General features: G+C 43.7%; 2 protein-coding genes across 2 annotated transcripts in view; one reads left to right on the forward strand and one right to left on the reverse strand.

Annotated features, from left to right (window-relative positions):
* Positions 1–4,531, forward strand: part of abtb2b (ankyrin repeat and BTB (POZ) domain containing 2b) — a 47,714-nt gene extending 43,183 nt beyond the window's left edge. The window contains exons 10-17 of the mRNA XM_083917327.1: positions 49–326; positions 417–595; positions 709–814; positions 1,634–1,736; positions 1,830–1,917; positions 2,099–2,167; positions 2,959–3,072; positions 3,306–4,531. Coding sequence (XP_083773453.1) covers positions 49–326; positions 417–595; positions 709–814; positions 1,634–1,736; positions 1,830–1,917; positions 2,099–2,167; positions 2,959–3,072; positions 3,306–3,539 — 1,171 coding nt within the window. The 3' untranslated portion in view covers positions 3,540–4,531. The remainder of the gene's footprint in view (positions 1–48; positions 327–416; positions 596–708; positions 815–1,633; positions 1,737–1,829; positions 1,918–2,098; positions 2,168–2,958; positions 3,073–3,305) is intronic.
* Positions 4,532–7,938: 3,407 nt separating this feature from the next.
* The window catches only part of LOC310949780 (serine/threonine-protein kinase BRSK2-like), a gene marked incomplete at both ends in the record, with an annotated part of 184,653 nt that continues 173,903 nt past the window's right edge, over positions 7,939–18,688 (reverse strand). The window contains 6 exons of the mRNA XM_083917329.1: positions 7,939–8,149; positions 13,059–13,152; positions 14,356–14,536; positions 15,683–15,806; positions 16,895–16,943; positions 17,062–17,839. Coding sequence (XP_083773455.1) covers positions 7,939–8,149; positions 13,059–13,152; positions 14,356–14,536; positions 15,683–15,806; positions 16,895–16,943; positions 17,062–17,839 — 1,437 coding nt within the window. The remainder of the gene's footprint in view (positions 8,150–13,058; positions 13,153–14,355; positions 14,537–15,682; positions 15,807–16,894; positions 16,944–17,061; positions 17,840–18,688) is intronic.

Raw genomic sequence — 18,688 nt, forward strand, 5'->3', positions numbered from 1 at the left:
TTCTCTTTCTTCCCCACTCTTCCTTCTTCCTCCCATTTATCTTGTCAGGAACGTGCTGAGAAAGCTACTGACTCAGCCCCAGCAAGTCAAAGAGGATGTCCTGTCCCTGGAGGAGATCTTAGCTGAGGGTGTGGAGGATGAGGAGGCCGGGATCTGCCCTTTCCTCCCTCTCTCCCCCCTCCCCACTCCTTCCTCTGGCCCTGGGGCCCTGCCAGAGGTGGGTATAGCAAGGCTCTGCAAGGCCAGGATGAAGGCTCTGCAAGAGGCCAGCTACTACAGCGCTGAGCATGGCTACCTGGACGTCACCATGGAGCTACGAGCTCTGGGTACTTATCAGATGTCAAAGAGGATTTGTTAATGTTTCAAATTGTGACTTACCTTGAAAACCAAACAATTTCTTTTATCTTTTGACCTAGGTGTACCATGGAAATTACATGTGTGGCTGGAATCTCTGCGTTGTGCCCAGCAGCAGTCCAGGGCAGGAGTCACCCTCTCACTCCTCAGAGAGTTCACCACAATCAGAGAAGAGGACTACTGCGAGGAGCTGGTCACCATAGGCCTGCCTTTGATGTTTAATATTTTACGTACTACCAAGGTACCATCAACCACAAACCTCAGAGTGTATGCTTGTCTTCCTCTTCATGTTATCGGCAATGACTTTAGATTTGTGATATAATCCCTCCTCCCTGTTCTTTCACTTTCCTCCAGAATGATGCCATTGTACAGCAGTTGTCAGCTATTTTTAGTCACTGTTTTGGCCCAGCACCTCTTCCAGCTATCCCTGGGATGAAGGCAACTCTCTCAGCACAGCTGGGTAAGGAAAATAGGATTCTTACATGTATATGAACACACATAGCTCAGTGTTTGAAGGTGGAAAGCTCTGATGGCTTTTTATTGACTTCAATAGATTACTTTCATTAACTAATCTGCTGATTAATCTTTTTGATTAATCAATTAACTGTTTGGTCTATAAAATACGACAAAATATTGATAAATTCCCACCAATCACAATTTCCTTAAGCCTTATAAAATTGCTTGTTTTGTCTGACCAAAAACCAAAAACCTGTGACAAGCCCTACACAGTACATACTCAGCATTTCACTGCATCTTACATGATCCCATTAACACTGTACCAGTTTTGAATAGATGTTTTGTTTACACATGCTCTGTGCTCTCAATACCTACACAGAAAATATCCCTGGTTGTATTCAAGAATCATCAAGTGGATTTTATAATGTGTGGGTATAGCATTACAATCTTCCACAGATATGGGTTCAGCTGATGCCTAACAAGTTGGAAAAGGTTTTGAAGTCTATACCTGAGGCAAAATATCAAACAGGCGAGGCAATCCTCGACTCTGGGCTTTATGATCAAGTGCAAATGTTTTTTTTTCTATTAAGCTGTGAAAAAATAATTTTCCAGAGATGCAATAACATTTGAGTGAAAAAGCAAAATATTATCACAAATGCCAGGCTTGTCAATCTAGACAATATTGTAATACACCTGCATACAAGAACAAAGCTCTAGCTTCCTAATGTGTGCTGGTGTAATGGTGTTCGGACTGGCTTCATTGTCACTAAAAAGCTGCACAGTGAATGGAGTTGTAAGGAGGTGCTGATTTGTTCTTCTACAGACCCTCATTTCCTGAACAACCAGGAGATGTCAGATGTGACATTTGTGGTGGAGGGGAAACCGTTCTACGGACACAGAGTCCTGCTGATCACAGCTTCTGACAGGTGAGTGTGGACAGGTTCAAACTGGACAGAAAGAAACTTACAAAGACAGTGGTCATTTAAAAAAAACCTAAAACTAAATTTGTTTTCTTTTAGATTCAAGTCTTTGCTGGCATGCTCCGGACCAGATGGAACTCCAAACAAAGAGATTGAGATCAGTGATGTCAAGTACACCATTTTCCAGGTGATTTTCAAGAATACTTCCCCAAATATTTCTGTCTTTTTAGTGTGACTCAATGAATCAAAATCAAAATCAAATCAAAATGAATCAGATTAATACAATAAAGTAGAGACAGATGCACTTCATTTGACAAAATACCTACTTTATTTAGTTCAGCTAAATTATATCTTTGACCTCTCTGCAGATGATGATGTCATACCTGTACTGTGGAGGAACAGAGTCGTTGAAAACTGTTGTTCCTGACTTGTTGGAGGTGAGAATAACTGATCATATCTGTTTGGGTAGTTGGGTTGTGTTGTGTTCTTCTGAAATCAAAGGGTTTATTAGTGTTGTTCACAAGATACAAAGGGCACTCATCAGTTACAACTCTGTTGACAATAGAGAGAGTGCAATTCATCAATACTTTAAAAGCGTTGCATATATACTGTAAAATGTTTCTTCTGCAATGTACAATACACAGTGACAATTTTTAGTTAAGCCCTGTAAATGCAGTGCATATGTACTCATATCATGAGGGAGTCACATAAGTCTCACTCAGCTAGAGTGTGTTTCAGGTTTAGAAGGAGGTATAGATAGTCCTCCTATGCACAGCATCTGAGCAAAAAAGAACACTCTTGTTCTATTTTAACTAGGAAAATGAATTCACAAACCACAATTAAAGCCCATTAAAATGAGTCCATGACCGTCACTTTGGGAAAGACTGCTGAGTTTCATTGTAAAACTACTTGCCTGTACAGCAATACTATATACCATAGGTCAAAGTGGATAAAAGCACCAAAATGTGGTAAATGTTTAACAGATCGTATAATTTCTATCCTTCAACTTCTTTTCCAGATATGTGGTTTAAAAATATTGTGGCTATACTGGAGACTTCTCTATCAGTGTTAATGTGTCTGTGTCTTTACAAATAAGCGAGTCAGCAGAATACTTAAAGCTAATAAAGAGGGATAGCCCAAAACTAAACCGTCCTTCACTGCTGTAACCAAGCATTGAATTCTTCATACTTTTGAACGAAATATAAGACATTTGCTTGTGATCCTGCAGTTGTTGTCAGCTGCTAGTCTGTTCCAGCTGGGGGTGCTACAAAGACACTGTGAACTCCTCTGCTCTCAGCTCATCAACCTGGATAACGCAGTCAGCATCTACAAGACAGCCAAGGTAGCGCGCACACACACACACACACACACACACACACACACACACACAGACACACACACACACACACACACGCACACAATTAAAAAGATAATAATAGTAAGCAGTAACCTGCAACCTGTTTTTCTTCAGTATAATAAGTGAGAGGATTCTAATTTCAAACATCAACAACAATCCAGTTTACTGCACACTGAAAAGTCATTTTCTCAACACTTTTCTTTGTCCTCTCATTCCAGGCTCACGGATCAGTGGACCTAAGTTCTTTCTGTGAAGGTTATTTCTTGCAGAAGATGCCTGCTCTACTGGAGAGAGAGGGCTTCAGGAGCCTACTGTTGGGACCCCCTGCGGCCCGACAAGCAAACAACTCCACTTCTATGCTGGTTCACAGCCGGGGAGATTCCCCTCTGGAGGAGCTGGAGGCCACCCTGGCTCAACGACTACGCTCTCTCTGCGTCACCTCCCGAGTCTGAGGACAACAGGACAGCTTCTGAGGAGAGAAGACAAAAATAAGAATGTGGCAGTTGAAGCAGAAGTTTCATCTTATCACTGATGCAGGATCAGATCTTAATATGCTGTATAAACGGTTTGAGTACAGATGTTTTCTTAGCAACACCTGATCCTGTCTCTGGTGACAAGCAACTTCCACAATGCTTTTACACTGGGACACAGATCATTGAGTTATTTGGCAGCAGTTAAGACTTCACTCTGTGGACAATTAAGCTTTGCATATTTAGTGCCAAGCTCTACCTGTTGACATATATTGCAGTGTTTATGAAGAAGAAAATGGAACAATGTGATGCTTTTTCTCAGGCTCGGGAAGCTTAAATGGAGAAGCAACAGATGGATGCAACAGGTGGGAACTCTGGATTATGAAACACTGCTGCCCTCTACTGGACAAAACTGGTAAAAAATAATTTTCCTGGAGGATTGGGACAAGCAACACCCTCCTGGTTCTGACTGAAGCAATGTAAAGTGACAATAGACTGAATCAGGCGAGGCAGCCATGCTGGACTTTTGGCTATGTTCCGTTCAAACTAATAATGCAGAGTGGGATGATGGAGGTTGAGTCGGTGCCTCCAGCATTGATGTAAACTCGGATTAACAATTTTTTTATGCAACTGTCTGTTTCTATTTTTTAAATAATATTACTGGAGAAACAAAACACTTACTCAAGAGTGGGGTGGACATTTTCTATTTAAAGAGAGAAAAAAAGATGTGAGAGTATTTAACGGGGTGTTCCCTTTTTATTTTGTTTTTAATCCAAGCAAATTATTAATATTATTGATGAAAAGTTGCTCTTGTGTAGCTGTTTTTCTCCCAGGTACACTCCAACAGTTAATTAAGCTTAGGTATGCTGAGGTTTAATGCTTCTACAGTTACAGCAGCAGAGTCCATCATGGGATTTGGAATATATAAAGTCTGTTTTAAATGCTGAATATTGTAATAAACCTGGTAAACAAGCTTCGACATTTTCATTGGTACAACATTATTTAAAACATTTTATTGGTATCTGGTGTGTTGGTTTGTGTAGACTTACCTGAAATCCAGGACTTGCAAATGCACAAATCTACAACATAAAAGCCATCACATGTGCATTAAAAAAATTATTAAATACATTCTTAAATTAAGAAAAATCAAACCATATGGAAGATGGTAGTTATAGTTTTAGTTTAATTAATTTTGAAGGTCCTATATTATGATCATTTGTACATTCATACTTGCATTTTAAGTTTCTACTAGCACATGTTTACGGTCTTGATTGTCTGAATATACCCAGCATATACCTGAAAGTGCCTGTCCCTTTGAACTCCCCTCCTAAACAGGCCCGGTCTGTTCTGATTGGTCCAAGTCTTCCATCTGTGCTCCCTGCACCATCATTGCAGCTGGGAAATGACTGTAACGGCACTGCAGCATCACTTTCTATCTATATATAGTATAGTAGTGACATCACAACTGTAAAGAAGTACTGACGGCTCATTTAAAGACACAGTTGCTGAATACAGGCTCTGTGAATTTCTCTGTGGAGAGTTTTATAATAACACAATATTTATATACCACCTTGATCTGCTTTATGTTCAAAACAATAAAAAATACATGGAAGTCTCACTTACAATATGGGACATTTAACTTTGCAGCAGGATTTAGTATGGAGAACACCCTGCCCATATGATTTTAAAACACTCTGGATATTACCTTCAGGTCCGCACTTACCCATACATGTACAAGCATAAAGAAGGAAAACAAACACACCGTAACTTAATGAGTTTATTTGTTTCAGCACTGAAGATGCTCACAGTTATTTTATATGGGGATTACATCAGTCAGTTTTGTTCCTGCTCTGTCAAAAGACCGCTCTGGGCCTCAGATTCATCAGATGTCCTTGGTGCTGCTAGCTTCCCATTGTAGAAAACAGAAAGGAGGTTGAACGATAGGGTATTGCTTTGTGTGTGTGTACTGATATCCCCTCACTGCGCCTCTTCTACCAACAAGTAGAGAGAGCCCAGACCTCCGAGCCTTACAGCTAGGTACAGAGTAAAGGAAGCATCGTTCAAAAATTTGTGCACAAGATAAGAGGAGGAGGAAGGGAAAGATTAGCAGAGGCGAGGGAACAATACAAAAAGAAAGAAAAGGCCAGAAATAAAAGCAGAGAGGGTGAAAATTCAGGGACAGAGGGGGAATTTAAAACGTTAAAAGGTAGTTTTGTGGAGAGAGAAATCGATGGAGGCTAAGAGAAGGAGTGAGTTTGGCATGGAACATGAACACTAAAGCCATGCAAAGAAAAGCTCATGTTTGACATGCACACAGCAATACAAGCTAAAAGCATAGAGCAGGAATCCCCAGCGTAATTGAGTAGACAATCAACCCCCGTGGCTTGTCTGTATATTTACAAAGAGAAGAAGTAGATTGGGATCTGTGGTGTCCTTCTCCTCAGGCCTGGCCTACGCGCACAATAATATGAAACTGACAAATATCAATAGAAGAGCATATTCCCTCTCCAAAAAGAGGCTAAGTCTACATTCTTAAATTACTGGTAAATCATTTTTTTTCAAGAGTCCCCACAAGTTCTCTTTCCCTCTTCAGAGAGGTCAGGGAAAATAGACTTTGTGACTTGTCAATGTTCACATAATTCTGTTAAATGCAGACCAAAACTAAAGAAAAAGAAAGTTCTTTTTTTTTCTTCAAATGTTGCCCCATTTACGAACACACAAGAGGGTAATAAATAACATTCAACTGACCTAACAGCTTTGTTCATATAAATAGCCAAGTTATAATAAATAAGGAAATCAAACAGTGAGATGAACAGACATGAATAAATAAAGACAGAAATACAAAAATATCCACAATTGCATTTATCACGTCATCATTTTTTTTGTTCCTCTACTCCTACTGCTGGTAAGTTAGACTAAGAGAGAGGTATAAATGGAAGAAAAAAAACAAAGACAAAGTGCTGCAGATAACACAAACAGGAATGTTTGGATCATTATTAGGTCAATCAAACAAAGACATAAATGATCATGTGACAAAAATACACAGAACATTTTAAAAGAACAGTATGTGGCAGGCGCAGGTTTACCAACCTGACCCTATGGTATCTAAACATCTGTCACAACTAGACATTTCATTTTTTATACATACGAAATGATATCAGTCTGTACAACAGAATAGATCATTCATTTTAAATACCCAAATACCCACCCTCATCCCTCCCCCCAATCCTATAATATCATCTCCCCCTCTGCCCTGTTCTGCTCACACCCAGCACCCCTCTGAAATCACAATTCCAGTCCATTTGCAGCAATAATATTAAGTCTAATAAAGTCAGTTAGTATTTTAAACCCAGTCTTCACAAAGAAAGTACATTAAAAAGCAAACAAATACAATCCAGCAAGCATCAGCGTCGGCTGTTTGGGCTTTCCACAAAACTCCTCCCCCTTCTCTCCTCCTCTGAATCAGTCAGTCTTTTTTTTGTGTGTGTGTGTTTATAGTTAAACATCCCAGAGTTTTCTATGCATACTGGACCTGTGCATGTATGCATGTACATGTTTGGTGTGTGTGTGTGTGTTTGTGTCTTTTTGTAAAATGTTCGTTTCCAATTGATGAATGCTCCTCAATTGAGGAAAGGGGCTGGTTAGCGAGGAGGGAGTGTGCGTCCTTTGTCGTTTCGTTAGGATTTGTGTGGATTAGTTGTGCGCATGTTTGTGTGTTCCTAAGATGAGGGAGGGGGAACACTAAAGGTATTTTCATCTACTTCTACTGATGACTGCCAGAGGTGGAGAAGGGGGCGCAGAGGGAGATGAAGGTAGAAGTCTGCATGAAGGGTCTGTTTCCATGGTAACCACCACCCCCTTTTTCAGCGCACCTCTAAAAGCAGTCCTCCGTCAACAAATGTCCATCTCTCTCAGCACGCTCGGGGGTGGGGGTGGTGGTGGTGGGGTGGTCGAAGGGAAGGCGAACGAAGCGGGGAGCAGGAGGATGGGGCTTAATAGGTTTTCTGGATAATCCCTGGTATCAGAAACAAGTCAGGTCATCACACAGGTTAGCAGCAAGGGAGCAAAAAACAGAGCAAGGGCCACAGGCGATTAGATGGTTGGGGTGGAGGTGTGGATGGTGATGGTGGTGGATGCTGAGGGGTAATGATTAGTGGAAGGACAGAGGTTTGTGTTTGTGTTCTCGGAGCAGTATGCTGTTTTTAAAATATCATTTTGATCATCTTAATATATTTCTATCTATATAAAGTCATTTTATACAAAAGAAAAGTCCATAAATGATTATGTACATCTAGCTATGTACACATATTCTCTCTGTTCCACTGGCTTATAGTGATACTGTGAAGGGTTTTTAACACTGGCTCGACTACACAGCATCGGTCTAAGACTCCTCTTGTGTCCCCACAGATGCCAGCGACAACCTGGCTCTGTCTCGGCCGGCAGCAGGGCATTTGGTGTCATTATTTTCTGGCTCTTGCCTCCGGACGTACATAGGTGAGTGCTTGGTGGGCGTGCCAGAGGGGTAGGGCACCTGTCCGTTCTTCTCGTCTGAAAAAAGTTGTTTTATTACGTCAAAGAAGTTACTCAATGGGCTGCCTAGGTACACAGATGGGGGGGGGGGGAGAGGAAAAAAGGGAAAAGAGAGAAGAAAGAGAACAAACACTAATGAACAATGGGGTTCACAGGAAAGAGACGAGGCTACACGTAAGACAGCAAGCAGAGGCGAGGATGAGAACTGCTGGAGTAGTCAGGGCCATAAACCATGCATATGTAACAGCACAACCAACAAGAAACACACAAGTAGCCATTCAGTCTCTAACTAGAAATTAAAACAAATAGTGCAGCTGATTGAAGTCAAATATAGGTTTCTTTGATGCAGAAAGTGGAAGTGTGGTGTGTCACTGGTGCCCAAGCAGGTCTGGCAGGCCAGAAGAGGGGCCGGTGATGGAAGGAGGACAATGAGAACGCTTGGAGCTTCACAACAATAAAGGATTTGCGTCCACTCTCCTCCTAACTGTTTGTGGAGGTTTTGCAGGTGTCATTATCGCACCAATGGGGCAACTTGAACCTCAGCAAAGCACAGATGATGGAGGCTGTCTGTCTCGTGGCTATTGTACCAAGCGAGGTGCATCTAACACAATAATGTGTGGACTAAAGTCTGCCTGGAGCAAAAGAGACAACCTTTTATCAACACATTTCAATACCTGAATCCAGAGTTTTACACTTCAGCAAACCATAAAACCTGACCAAAGACATCAAACAGGCCAGATTGGATGCATCATCACTGCGCCGACTCTTTGAAGTAAAAAAGAAAGCTCATGTTTACACTGTGATGTGCAGCATTTAAGTCATAAATACTGTTTTAACTTTATGCTGTGCTGAATAAAGGGGTAGATGCTGAATAACTCAAGTTTATATCTTTCTAACTGCTATAAGCACATCTACAGTGTGTGTGTGTGTGTGTGTGTGTGTGTGTGTGTGTGTGTGTGTGTGTGTGTGTGTGTGTGTGTGTGTCTGTGTGTGTGTGTGTGTGTGTGCATTTAACAGTATACATGCAAATGATCTTCACTTGCAGGGCCTTAATGGTCCCACTAGAGGAAGGTGGAGTGGTTAGGACACCAAACATGAGAAATGGAGCAAATAAAGAGTCAGTGTTCTTTTTGTTAACAGCACATTCACAGCACAACTCTGCAAACTATCAATCACAAACAAGACTGTTAGTGAATAGTTGGCAGAAGATCCATTTGCACAACAGAGTCCTGTGGGCCAGCAAATGAACAGTGACAGCATCAGTAAAAACAGGCAGGGGTGCTGCACAGACAACAAAACGCACTGGACCAGAGAGTGTCTGCGTAAAGTGGAATTTCTCAATATGCACACTGCTGCCAGTGTAAAGACTGCCTGCAGTAGTCTGGAGATTAGGCAAACTCCATCTAATAACAAATGAGTGAATTTATTTTTGCTCTTTGTGTGTGTGAATGTGCCACAGTTGGCTTCGCCTGCTCCATTATGCTGCTGGAAAATGGTTGCGGCCAACTTCTCCCTAATGTTCCCTCTTCCTTTCTCATGTGTGAAGACTTTCCACATTAAGTCACTTCACTCCACCCAAATCTACTCATTTTCATACTTGTATTTTATGTTTAATGTGGAACTGTTCAAAACACACATTCTTTTTCTCATTCTGTCTGTCTGAATATACTGTAATGTTTGTGTATCCTGATCTATAATCTGAACTCCTGGTGTGAGCAACATGTATTTTTATCATGATTTACATTTAATGATGTATGGGCTTTAATATGTGGCCAGATTTTTAATGTGTTAAGCGACGATATATTTAAATTAACTTTATTCACACCTCTAATTAGGCCGTTTAATGCAGGCAAAGCACAACGGGAAAGAAGGGTCATGAATACTCATGGATCCAACTCCCATAGTGAAGAATGAGTAAGGAGACTTTCAGTATTGAACAGTGCAAGGGTGCCATACTATGCAAATTTTCAGGTTTAAACTTGTATTTGGGGTTTCTACTAGAACATGTTCACATGTTAAAAAAACGAGAGTAACGTATGCAACTACGGTTTTATGAACTCTGGATGACAGCCAGAGTTCTCTGTCACTCAATTGTATCCTATGGTGACGCCAGAATATATAGATGTTCATGGGTCACCCAGGTGTCACAGGTGACTTTGATGGTGTAATTACTCGACCTGCGCATGTGCAAGATGGGAGCATCCAGTGCTTAAGCACCGCCTAGAACCTGTCTCTTTAAGATCCCCTCCATGAAAAGCCCAGTCTGCTCTGATTGTCCAGCTTTTCCATGTATTCTGCATCTGCATTCTCTGCATCTCTGCAATGTCACTGCAGCTAGGAAATGATTGTAGCTGCACTGTAGCAGCCCTTTCTACCTATATATAGTATAGTGGTGACACAACGACCGCACAGAGGTCCTTACTGCACGTTTTAAGGCACATTTTCTAAATATAAGCTGTGTGCATTTCTCTGTGGATTGAGCATTTTAGGGCGTACTCACACTGTCCATCCGTACCGTGCCCAAGCACGCTTCACGGCTAAAGTCTAGTTCGTTTGACCAGTGTGAGTGCATTGCCGGTCACAGCCCGTTTGGGAGAGGTGGGCTTTTGTAAAGCACGTTTGCACATGTACGAGCACGAGCGTGCACACGTGTACGAGCACGAGCACAAGGCTTACGGCGGTTCGGACGTCATTTTATGTGCGCCTGTTCTGACATAGAAAATAGAAGGACGGACCATGCGCGGACATTTAAAACAATGCCGGCGAAAGGTTCACGTTGGTGTGATGCGGAGGTGGAGTGTTTACTGCAGATTTGGTCGGATGAAAATATTCAAAAACAGTCGGACAAGACACACAAAAGCTCTGAGGTCTGTGGAAAGATTTGTAAACAAAGCGACGCATCGCGTTGACGTCGATCAATGCGTGTGACGCGTTACGGTGTGATGACGTATAGGCAGGCAAGAAGCATTAAGGCAGTGTGAGTACAAACAGGCCTGTGTGAGTGCGCCCTTAAAACTTCTACAGTATTTATATAGCACCTAGACCTGCTTTATAATCCAAAAAGACCTGGAAATCTCACTTGTGGGAAACACAATATGGGACCTTTAATGATCTTGGCTGCTCGATAAAGCAGAGACAGCACCCTCTGAAAGAATGAGTCTCCTCTGTGGTCCTAAAGTGCTCCCTACGTTCTTCCAAAGTTTTATTGTTCCACCTCTATTGTCTTCCTAAAGCTGGGCTCCAAGGTACGCTTCTGTTAATAGTGATTAGGTCACATAATGACCAAAGACTTGATGAATCCTTTTGTTTGACACACTTTGGTATGCAAAGCCATTTCTATTTTTAATTACAGCCTCTGGCTGCCTTTTTAAAAAGGCCCTGTGGTCAGGTAGCACCAAAGGTGTGTTAGGAGGTCAGGGAAATGAGTTTAACAATGCTTTTAATTACAGCTATTTCATATTGACCTGTTTAAGAATCCTATTACAGTGTGAGACACTCTGCTCTAGTGTAAAGACATGAAAACCATTTACACCGACCTTGGTCAAAAACAACTGGTATTGAATTTTTAATCAGCTTTGATAGTGATGAGTTGAACACTGCAGTTCAGTATGTTTTTTTTGTAAATAGTTCTCACAGTATATAAAGTACATTTCGGATGCTGAAACAACCCACAGCTGGCGTTTGAAACTAATCTAATGTAATTTATTCTAATGATTCCCTTTCTACACCTCAGCCTGTAAATGAGCTCTACAATATGAAGTGAATCAGAAGTGATTGGTAAACGTACTGAGGCACAACAACAACAACAATGATAACAGACTGTTAAATATCACAACAGCTGTGATGACTGCTGTTCAATTCTGAGTGCCAGTGAGAGAAATACTGCACAAAAGCCACCGAGTAAAGATACAGCTCACACTTCTAGTATAGTAACGAGTGTAATACCAAGCTGTATGGGGGCTACAACATCAGAGCCAAAACTAAGAAAGGCTTTCAAAGGACGAAGAGAGATGTGGACATACAGACACAGATGAAATTGATATCCAAAGAAAACGGCACATCTCCTGATTAAAAATGGTGTATTTCAGATGGGGTGGTGTTTCCCTATGTGACCAGCAGGTGGAGCTGCTGTCAAGATGATGGTGACTGACACAAACAGACAAACACAGAGAGCAGTGATTCACAGGGGAGGACATGCTAGGAGCAGATGGGGAGAAGTAAGATCCCTATTTCTCTCTTCTTTTTCTTTTTCTTTTTCATCATCCAGGCTGTGAGTTGAGAGAATAGGCTGAACTGGTCCTCAGCATCAACCCTACAACTAATGAGAAGAAAGAAGACGAAAGGAATTTTTTTTAATAACGCCACAAGGTTCACAGGTGAACAGTTAGGTGGCGATCGAGGTTGACCGTCAGAGGTTTTCGTTCAGTGTCTTTTGAGGCGCTGGTGGATGAGGGAAACAGGGGGAGGGGGTCCTATTGTACAACCCCCCAAAGAGAGCGAGAGAGAGAGACAGAAAGAAACAGAGCGCTTGTGCAGGTGTGGTGTCACTGTATGGTGCAGTGCATTGTGGGTGTGCATTGAGGTGCAGTGTTGTTGCCATGGTGACAAGCTCTGACGATCAGTCTTGGAAGTAGGAGTAACAGAATGCAAATCAGCCTACCCTACCACTACTCTAATCTTCACTGCCGGGGCAATGAGACCACATTTGACCCGCCCTTGGTGCTTGAGAGCAACTCCCACCCTGTCATGGCGGTGAGGAGCGGGCATGCAAAGGAAGCCGTTTTCAAGAAGCGGAGAGCGGCTCGGGGATTTCAAGCACATGGTGGGGGTGGGGGAAACTTAGCTCAGCTTCAGCACTGAGAATGGCTTGTCTGGAGTATGAGATGGGCAGATGAGGCGGTAGGGGTGAGGGTGGAGAGGTTTTGGATAAGATTTTGTAAATACTTTTTCTTTTGTAAAGAGGAATTATACTCACCAGAGAGCTGTTGGACCCCTGGCTGGTCATGTGTGCTTAACAACTGGCTCTGAATCGTCTCTACTACTCGCTTAAAGCGCCGACTGGGTCCTAAACACAGGCACACAAACAGGAAATATTTGTTGCATCACAATACACAAATAGCAGCACAGAGAAAGACACAAGAGTGGGTGTGTGTAGAAACTATGTAGATGGATTAATTAAGAGAGGGGAAAAAAATAAGTGTGTGCAAGGTGAAATGTGTGCTGAAGAAGCTGCAGAAAGCCTGAGATGATAAATAGAGGCCAGATTGGAGTGCTACTGCAAGCTCCTACTGTCTACCTATTATATACAGTATATAGTCAGTGACATGGATGAACCAGCAGGCTCCAAAGTGCCACAATTACACCCCATTCAGCTCAAATGTGCCCCCCACCTGTTTGTGTGTGTGTGTGTGTGTGTGTGTGTGTGTGTGTGTGTGTGTGTGTGTGTGTGTGTGTGTGTGTGTGTGTGTGTGTGTGTGTGTGTGTGTGTGTGTGTGTGTGTGTGAGACAGAAAGAGAGGGAAAGAGAGCACACGTGTTTCTGCAAAACTAAGCATGCATGATTGCATAGTATATAATCTTGCAACGCCAGACCTTATCTTGTTACGCTCAGGGAGTTTTGGGGGTGAAAGTCTTATCATCCAGGATTGGGAGAACTTAGAACTTATAATCCTGAGGCAGCCATTCTTTTTTGGCAGCGAGTTTGAAAACAAACACAAATCTGAAAGCAGCACTTCTGCTTTATTTGTTGGATGGACACAAATGTAGATGAATTGTATCAGATTGAAGTGTGACTGCATCCCACTTGACATGTGAGTAACGCCTTTCCAGACTTCTCAACATGACTTGTGAGCTCCAATCTCCTGAGATCACTGTGAGTCTAATGAAGGCTGGCTTTTCAAGATTACATAATACTGTAACTCTGTCCTCTCATCCGCTGTCTCAGAGCAGGGAGGTCCTGGATTTGATTTTGAGCCTCTTGTGACCTTCTGTCCACAAGAGAAGGCACCAAATTCCCCTGAATTCAAGGTACTTTGATTTATTGATGTAGCAAAATAAAGCAGGGTTCCTTAAATTTTTCTTTCACCTGTTAGAGGACACTGTTACCTTCACATCTTAACTGAAAAGCAGTATAACAAGTCAAAGTAAAGTCGGCCTATTTGCATTTATACTTTCATGCCTGGGGGCCCTGCAACTGGACTGCCCTGTGACAGACTGCAGGTATAGAAAACGAGGGTGAGTAACTCTGTGTGTGCCGGCAGTGTCCTGACCTGAGAGCAGGGTGAAGGTGACAGAGTAGATGCCGTTCTCCTTGGTGGCAGCTGTGCTCTCCGTGTAGGTTATATCCACCTGGAATTTGACCGGCTTCTGGAAGACTGTAGGGCCGGCTGTGGACTTGTACTCTGCTCGGAAACTGGTCTGGGAGATCACACTATGGCTCAGACTGGGGATCTGGGAGACGAAAAAAAAGTAAGTAAAGGTAAAATGGACAAAGAGGCAGAGATAAGAATAAAATAGGTGCTAAAAAAGAGGGATAGTAATGGGATTATACATAGGGAGCACTGATGTTAAATTTTTCTTCTGCACCTCGCAAATGACAAGGTGAATAAACTCTCATTAAAATACCCTCCACATACTACGAGCCACAGTTGAAACTCTAAGGAGATTAATGCCTCGGGGAGTAGCCATGCATGCCAGGGAGACTTAAGCTAATGTAATCTTGAGTCATCCAACAACATTGCACTCTCCTAAAATGGATTTGTATGCCCAATGAACAGGTGAGCTCTGAAATAGTCACGTTCGCCACAGTACTGGAGAGGATTTGACATTCCATTAATGTGAGTGTGCTGAGAGGTATAATTCCACTGATTCAGGTGCCAATCTCCTGTCTGGAATACCAGCTAGCATAACCCAGAGGGGGGAAATAGCTACCTCCGGGGATGGAGAAACAGATTTGGCATTGCCCTGCACTGGCAGAGTTTGCATTTACTTAGACTTTGTTAAATTTAACCGCGGTGAGGATAGGTTTTGTTCAATTATGTACACTGAATATCAACTACTGCTGCCGAGCTTTTGTTGATACAGACCCTGCCGCGTTCGCTGAGAAACCCTGATGCTGCCTGCCTGCATTCCTGCATGTATTTGTACATCCACATTATAAATGCACCGCACACACAGATACAATCGACACTATTCCTCACTCTACACATCTTAATAAACACACACATGCTCAATACACGGTGTTGAGGGCAAAGCATCTATATGCTAATGATCAATGCTCTCTGTTGATTTTCCATTGACCTCAAGTGAGTCTGCAGTCAGAGAGAAAATATAAGCACTGAACACAAGCAGTTTACTGAATTGCTACATAAATCAGAAGCATGCTAGCAAACACTCAGAAAGAGCCTGCCTCACAGAATAGCCAATCACCGCCGCTGTTCGATAAAGACTACGTCCTGCACCAGACAGCAGGTAGTACTGCCGTGTGCATGCATATTCAGATTCACTGAGAAAAATTGGGGCACAGGGAGCAGGGGCCAGATGGGATTGGAGGCAGGGATGAAGTAAGAACTTGAGCAAGAATCGGCGAGCGCGTACCGAGAGGAAGGCTTGAACGATGTCTGCCTTGATGGAGCTGAGAGGCTTGTCTCTGATGACGATAAAGATCTGCTCCTCTTTTTCGAGGTTGATGAAGTTACCAAACCAGGATTTTTTGGCAAGTCTGTGGAGGAAAAGAGAAGAAGAGAAGAACAGTTGTTGTCATTGTTTTCCTTCCACCCTTTATGCTTCCTTGTTAAAACCCATCCATCCATCCATCCATCCATCCATCCATCCATCCATCCATCCATCCAAAAAAATAGAGAGCCGGGGAAGAGTTTTCTCTCTCGCTCTCTCTCTCCCTGAGGGAAATGAGCTAAAACTGCAGGCGAGAAAAGTTTTCTGACATTGCACCTGCTGTGCAACTGGGTATGTCAAAATGCATGTATGTGTGTAGAGAGAGAGAGAGAGAGAGAGCGAGAGAGAGAGAGAGAGAGAGAGACAGAGAGCGAGAGAGAGAGAGAGAGCAAGAGAGAGAGAGCGATAATTGAGCCTCTGTGAAACAGAAGTGTAGGTCTAAAAGGGGAAGAGGTAGCTGAGTTCACTACTGGCCTCAGCCCAGGCGTACCTGCACCCACTAATAAGCCATATGGACCCCAGTTTTGTGGCATATTAATATTTCATGAGACTCTTGAACATGTTGATGGATTTGCAAGACTCAAACTTCAGTACAAAGAGAAACACTCCCCAATAAATAAATGCTTACATAATGTTCTAACATCTGCAGCAACATTAAGGGTCACACTGTCCTGCAGTAAGAAGCTGGTTAAAGCTGTTGTGTGACCGTGTATTAATGTGATGTGATAAAGCTCGGCCCAGGTCTTTTAGCAGCCAACTCTCCAACTCCTTCTAGCCAAGAGAGTCTTTCCAGCCAGGTGGAAATGGCCAAGCCAGACAGCCAGCGAAACCAAACAAGAATATCTAGGCCAAGCTTGAGTTATCAGGCCTCTGGGAGCTCAGCCACATCACACAGGCTACCTTTCCTCCCTCATAACCAACCCAATGCCTCTTGCCACGGTGCTGCTTCTCCAACCCAGCCCAGACCTGAGGTCATTACAGGGAGCTCAGTGGGTACAAATCAAACATTCACGGATTTAATACTTTCCAAAATATCATGCTATCAAGAGCAAACCTGTTCGAGCCAATGGCTGAGGGGATGACAGGTTAAACATAGTTATGATAGTGATGGTGCCTTCAAAAAGTGCTACTCACTCTGGGGAAGACTCTGGTGTGAGGCTGGACATCTCTTCTTGTGTGGGAACTGTGGAAGCAGGGTCAAAGGTCAATCTTTTTAGTGGGTACAGTAAGATTTTGGGAGGGGTGAAATAAACACAAGATCATTTGGTGTTTACCATAAAAATCTGCTGTGAAGTCAGTACCTTGGAGTTTCCTGCGGTGGAAGCGTGGCGAGCCCAAGAAGCTGTTTTTGATGGAGTTGAGGCGCGTCCTCCAAGGCATGCCTCCGATGGAAGGGCTGGGGGGCGGCGTTGGGGTGGGGGTCCCGGCCGGGCTGTCCTTTGGAGTGTGCACCGGGGTACCCTTTGGGGTGGGGAGGGGGCTGCCTCGAGGGGAGGGGTGAGGGGTAACCTGTATGAGTGGGATAGATTTGGGCGGGCGGTCAGTTATTGCAGAGGGTGCGGGCACTACGGGGTGAAAGTGATGCAGCCGGATGGGCGACAGGGATGCCACTGGGCTGAAGGGCACAGAGAGCTGGGGGTTGGCAGCAAAATGAGCGCGCCGTACCTGGGGGCTGTTTGGGATTTGAGAACTGGAGATGGAGGAGGGGGGGAAGGGGGAGGACGGGGAGGATGGAGAAGTAGGGGTGGGGGGCACAGAGGCAGAGGGCGGCTGCAATGGGAGTTGGTTGGGGGTGCCGGGCTCCGATTTGGCTGCAGATGCTGGATCTGGGGAAGTTTCGGGGAGCGGGTTAGATCTTGTGGCTTGGAGGGGCTTGGGGACGACTTTGGGCTTGGCAGGGAGCGTCTGGGTTTTGTTGAGTGCTGCCGGCAGGGGCTCACTGTTCGGAGCGAGTGAGTTGGGGGTGGAGATACGGGGGCCTGTGCGAATGGGGGCGGGCTCAGGGGACGGGCAGGGGCTCGTGTTAGGGGACTGCAACAAGTCTGGGGACAGAGGCGGTACACAGAACTTTCTGACAGGCTAGAGTTAGAGGACACGCAGCACGACACAGCCAAGAGCCAGAGCAGGTGGAGGAGGAGAAGAAAACAAAGCAATGGTGCACGGGGACACATGCAGGCACATAAGCAAGAAAGAAGAGTGCAGAAGAACAAACAACCACACGTCCAGAAGAAGAGGCAGGCAAAGAATATAGAGGCAGGTGAGATGTGTGCATACACGGGAGAGACGGAGGCATTGATAAAAAAAAGGAAAAAGACAGAAAAAAAGACATGCAGTTAGACCAGCGACTCATGCAAAAAAACAAGACAAAAATGAAATGGGAACAATAAGAACAGCAAGCATTGCACCCAATTTAAAGGTCAAAAAAACAAGAATGAACTTCACCTGAATAAAACATGCAGAGAAAAGCAAGCAGACACAGACAGTTGTGAGAGACATAAGGCCATCTGTGGGAACACTTTGGGCTGTCCCAGTGATAGGAGGAGCACCATAATGGTATAACATTTCCAGTTTCTAGATAGGTTTATTGATCTGTTTTATTTGTAATGGTGAAATTGCAGCCACAGTGGCACACATAAACTATTTCCCTTGGACGCTTGCCTTTTTACCAGACAATTCTGAGAAAATAACCCCACACAGAGCCTCTCGCTGAGAGCAAAATCCAGGCTTTGGGTAGGTCTGAGAAATCAATTTCCCTTTCAGATCAGCCTGGAAGAACCTGTGTGGCGTGAGGAGCTCGTCTTAGGATCCTGACTAATCTCGAGCCTTCTCTGGTTAGTCAGCTGGAAAAGTTTACCACAAGCTCCCCGGCTCCAAGCAAGAAAAGTGGGATTTTCTGAAGCATTCCTGGAGCTGGATTTCCACAGAGCT

This window comes from Echiichthys vipera (genome assembly GCF_963691815.1).
Source record: "Echiichthys vipera genome assembly, chromosome: 7".
NCBI classification, from domain to species: Eukaryota; Metazoa; Chordata; class Actinopteri; order Perciformes; family Trachinidae; genus Echiichthys; species Echiichthys vipera.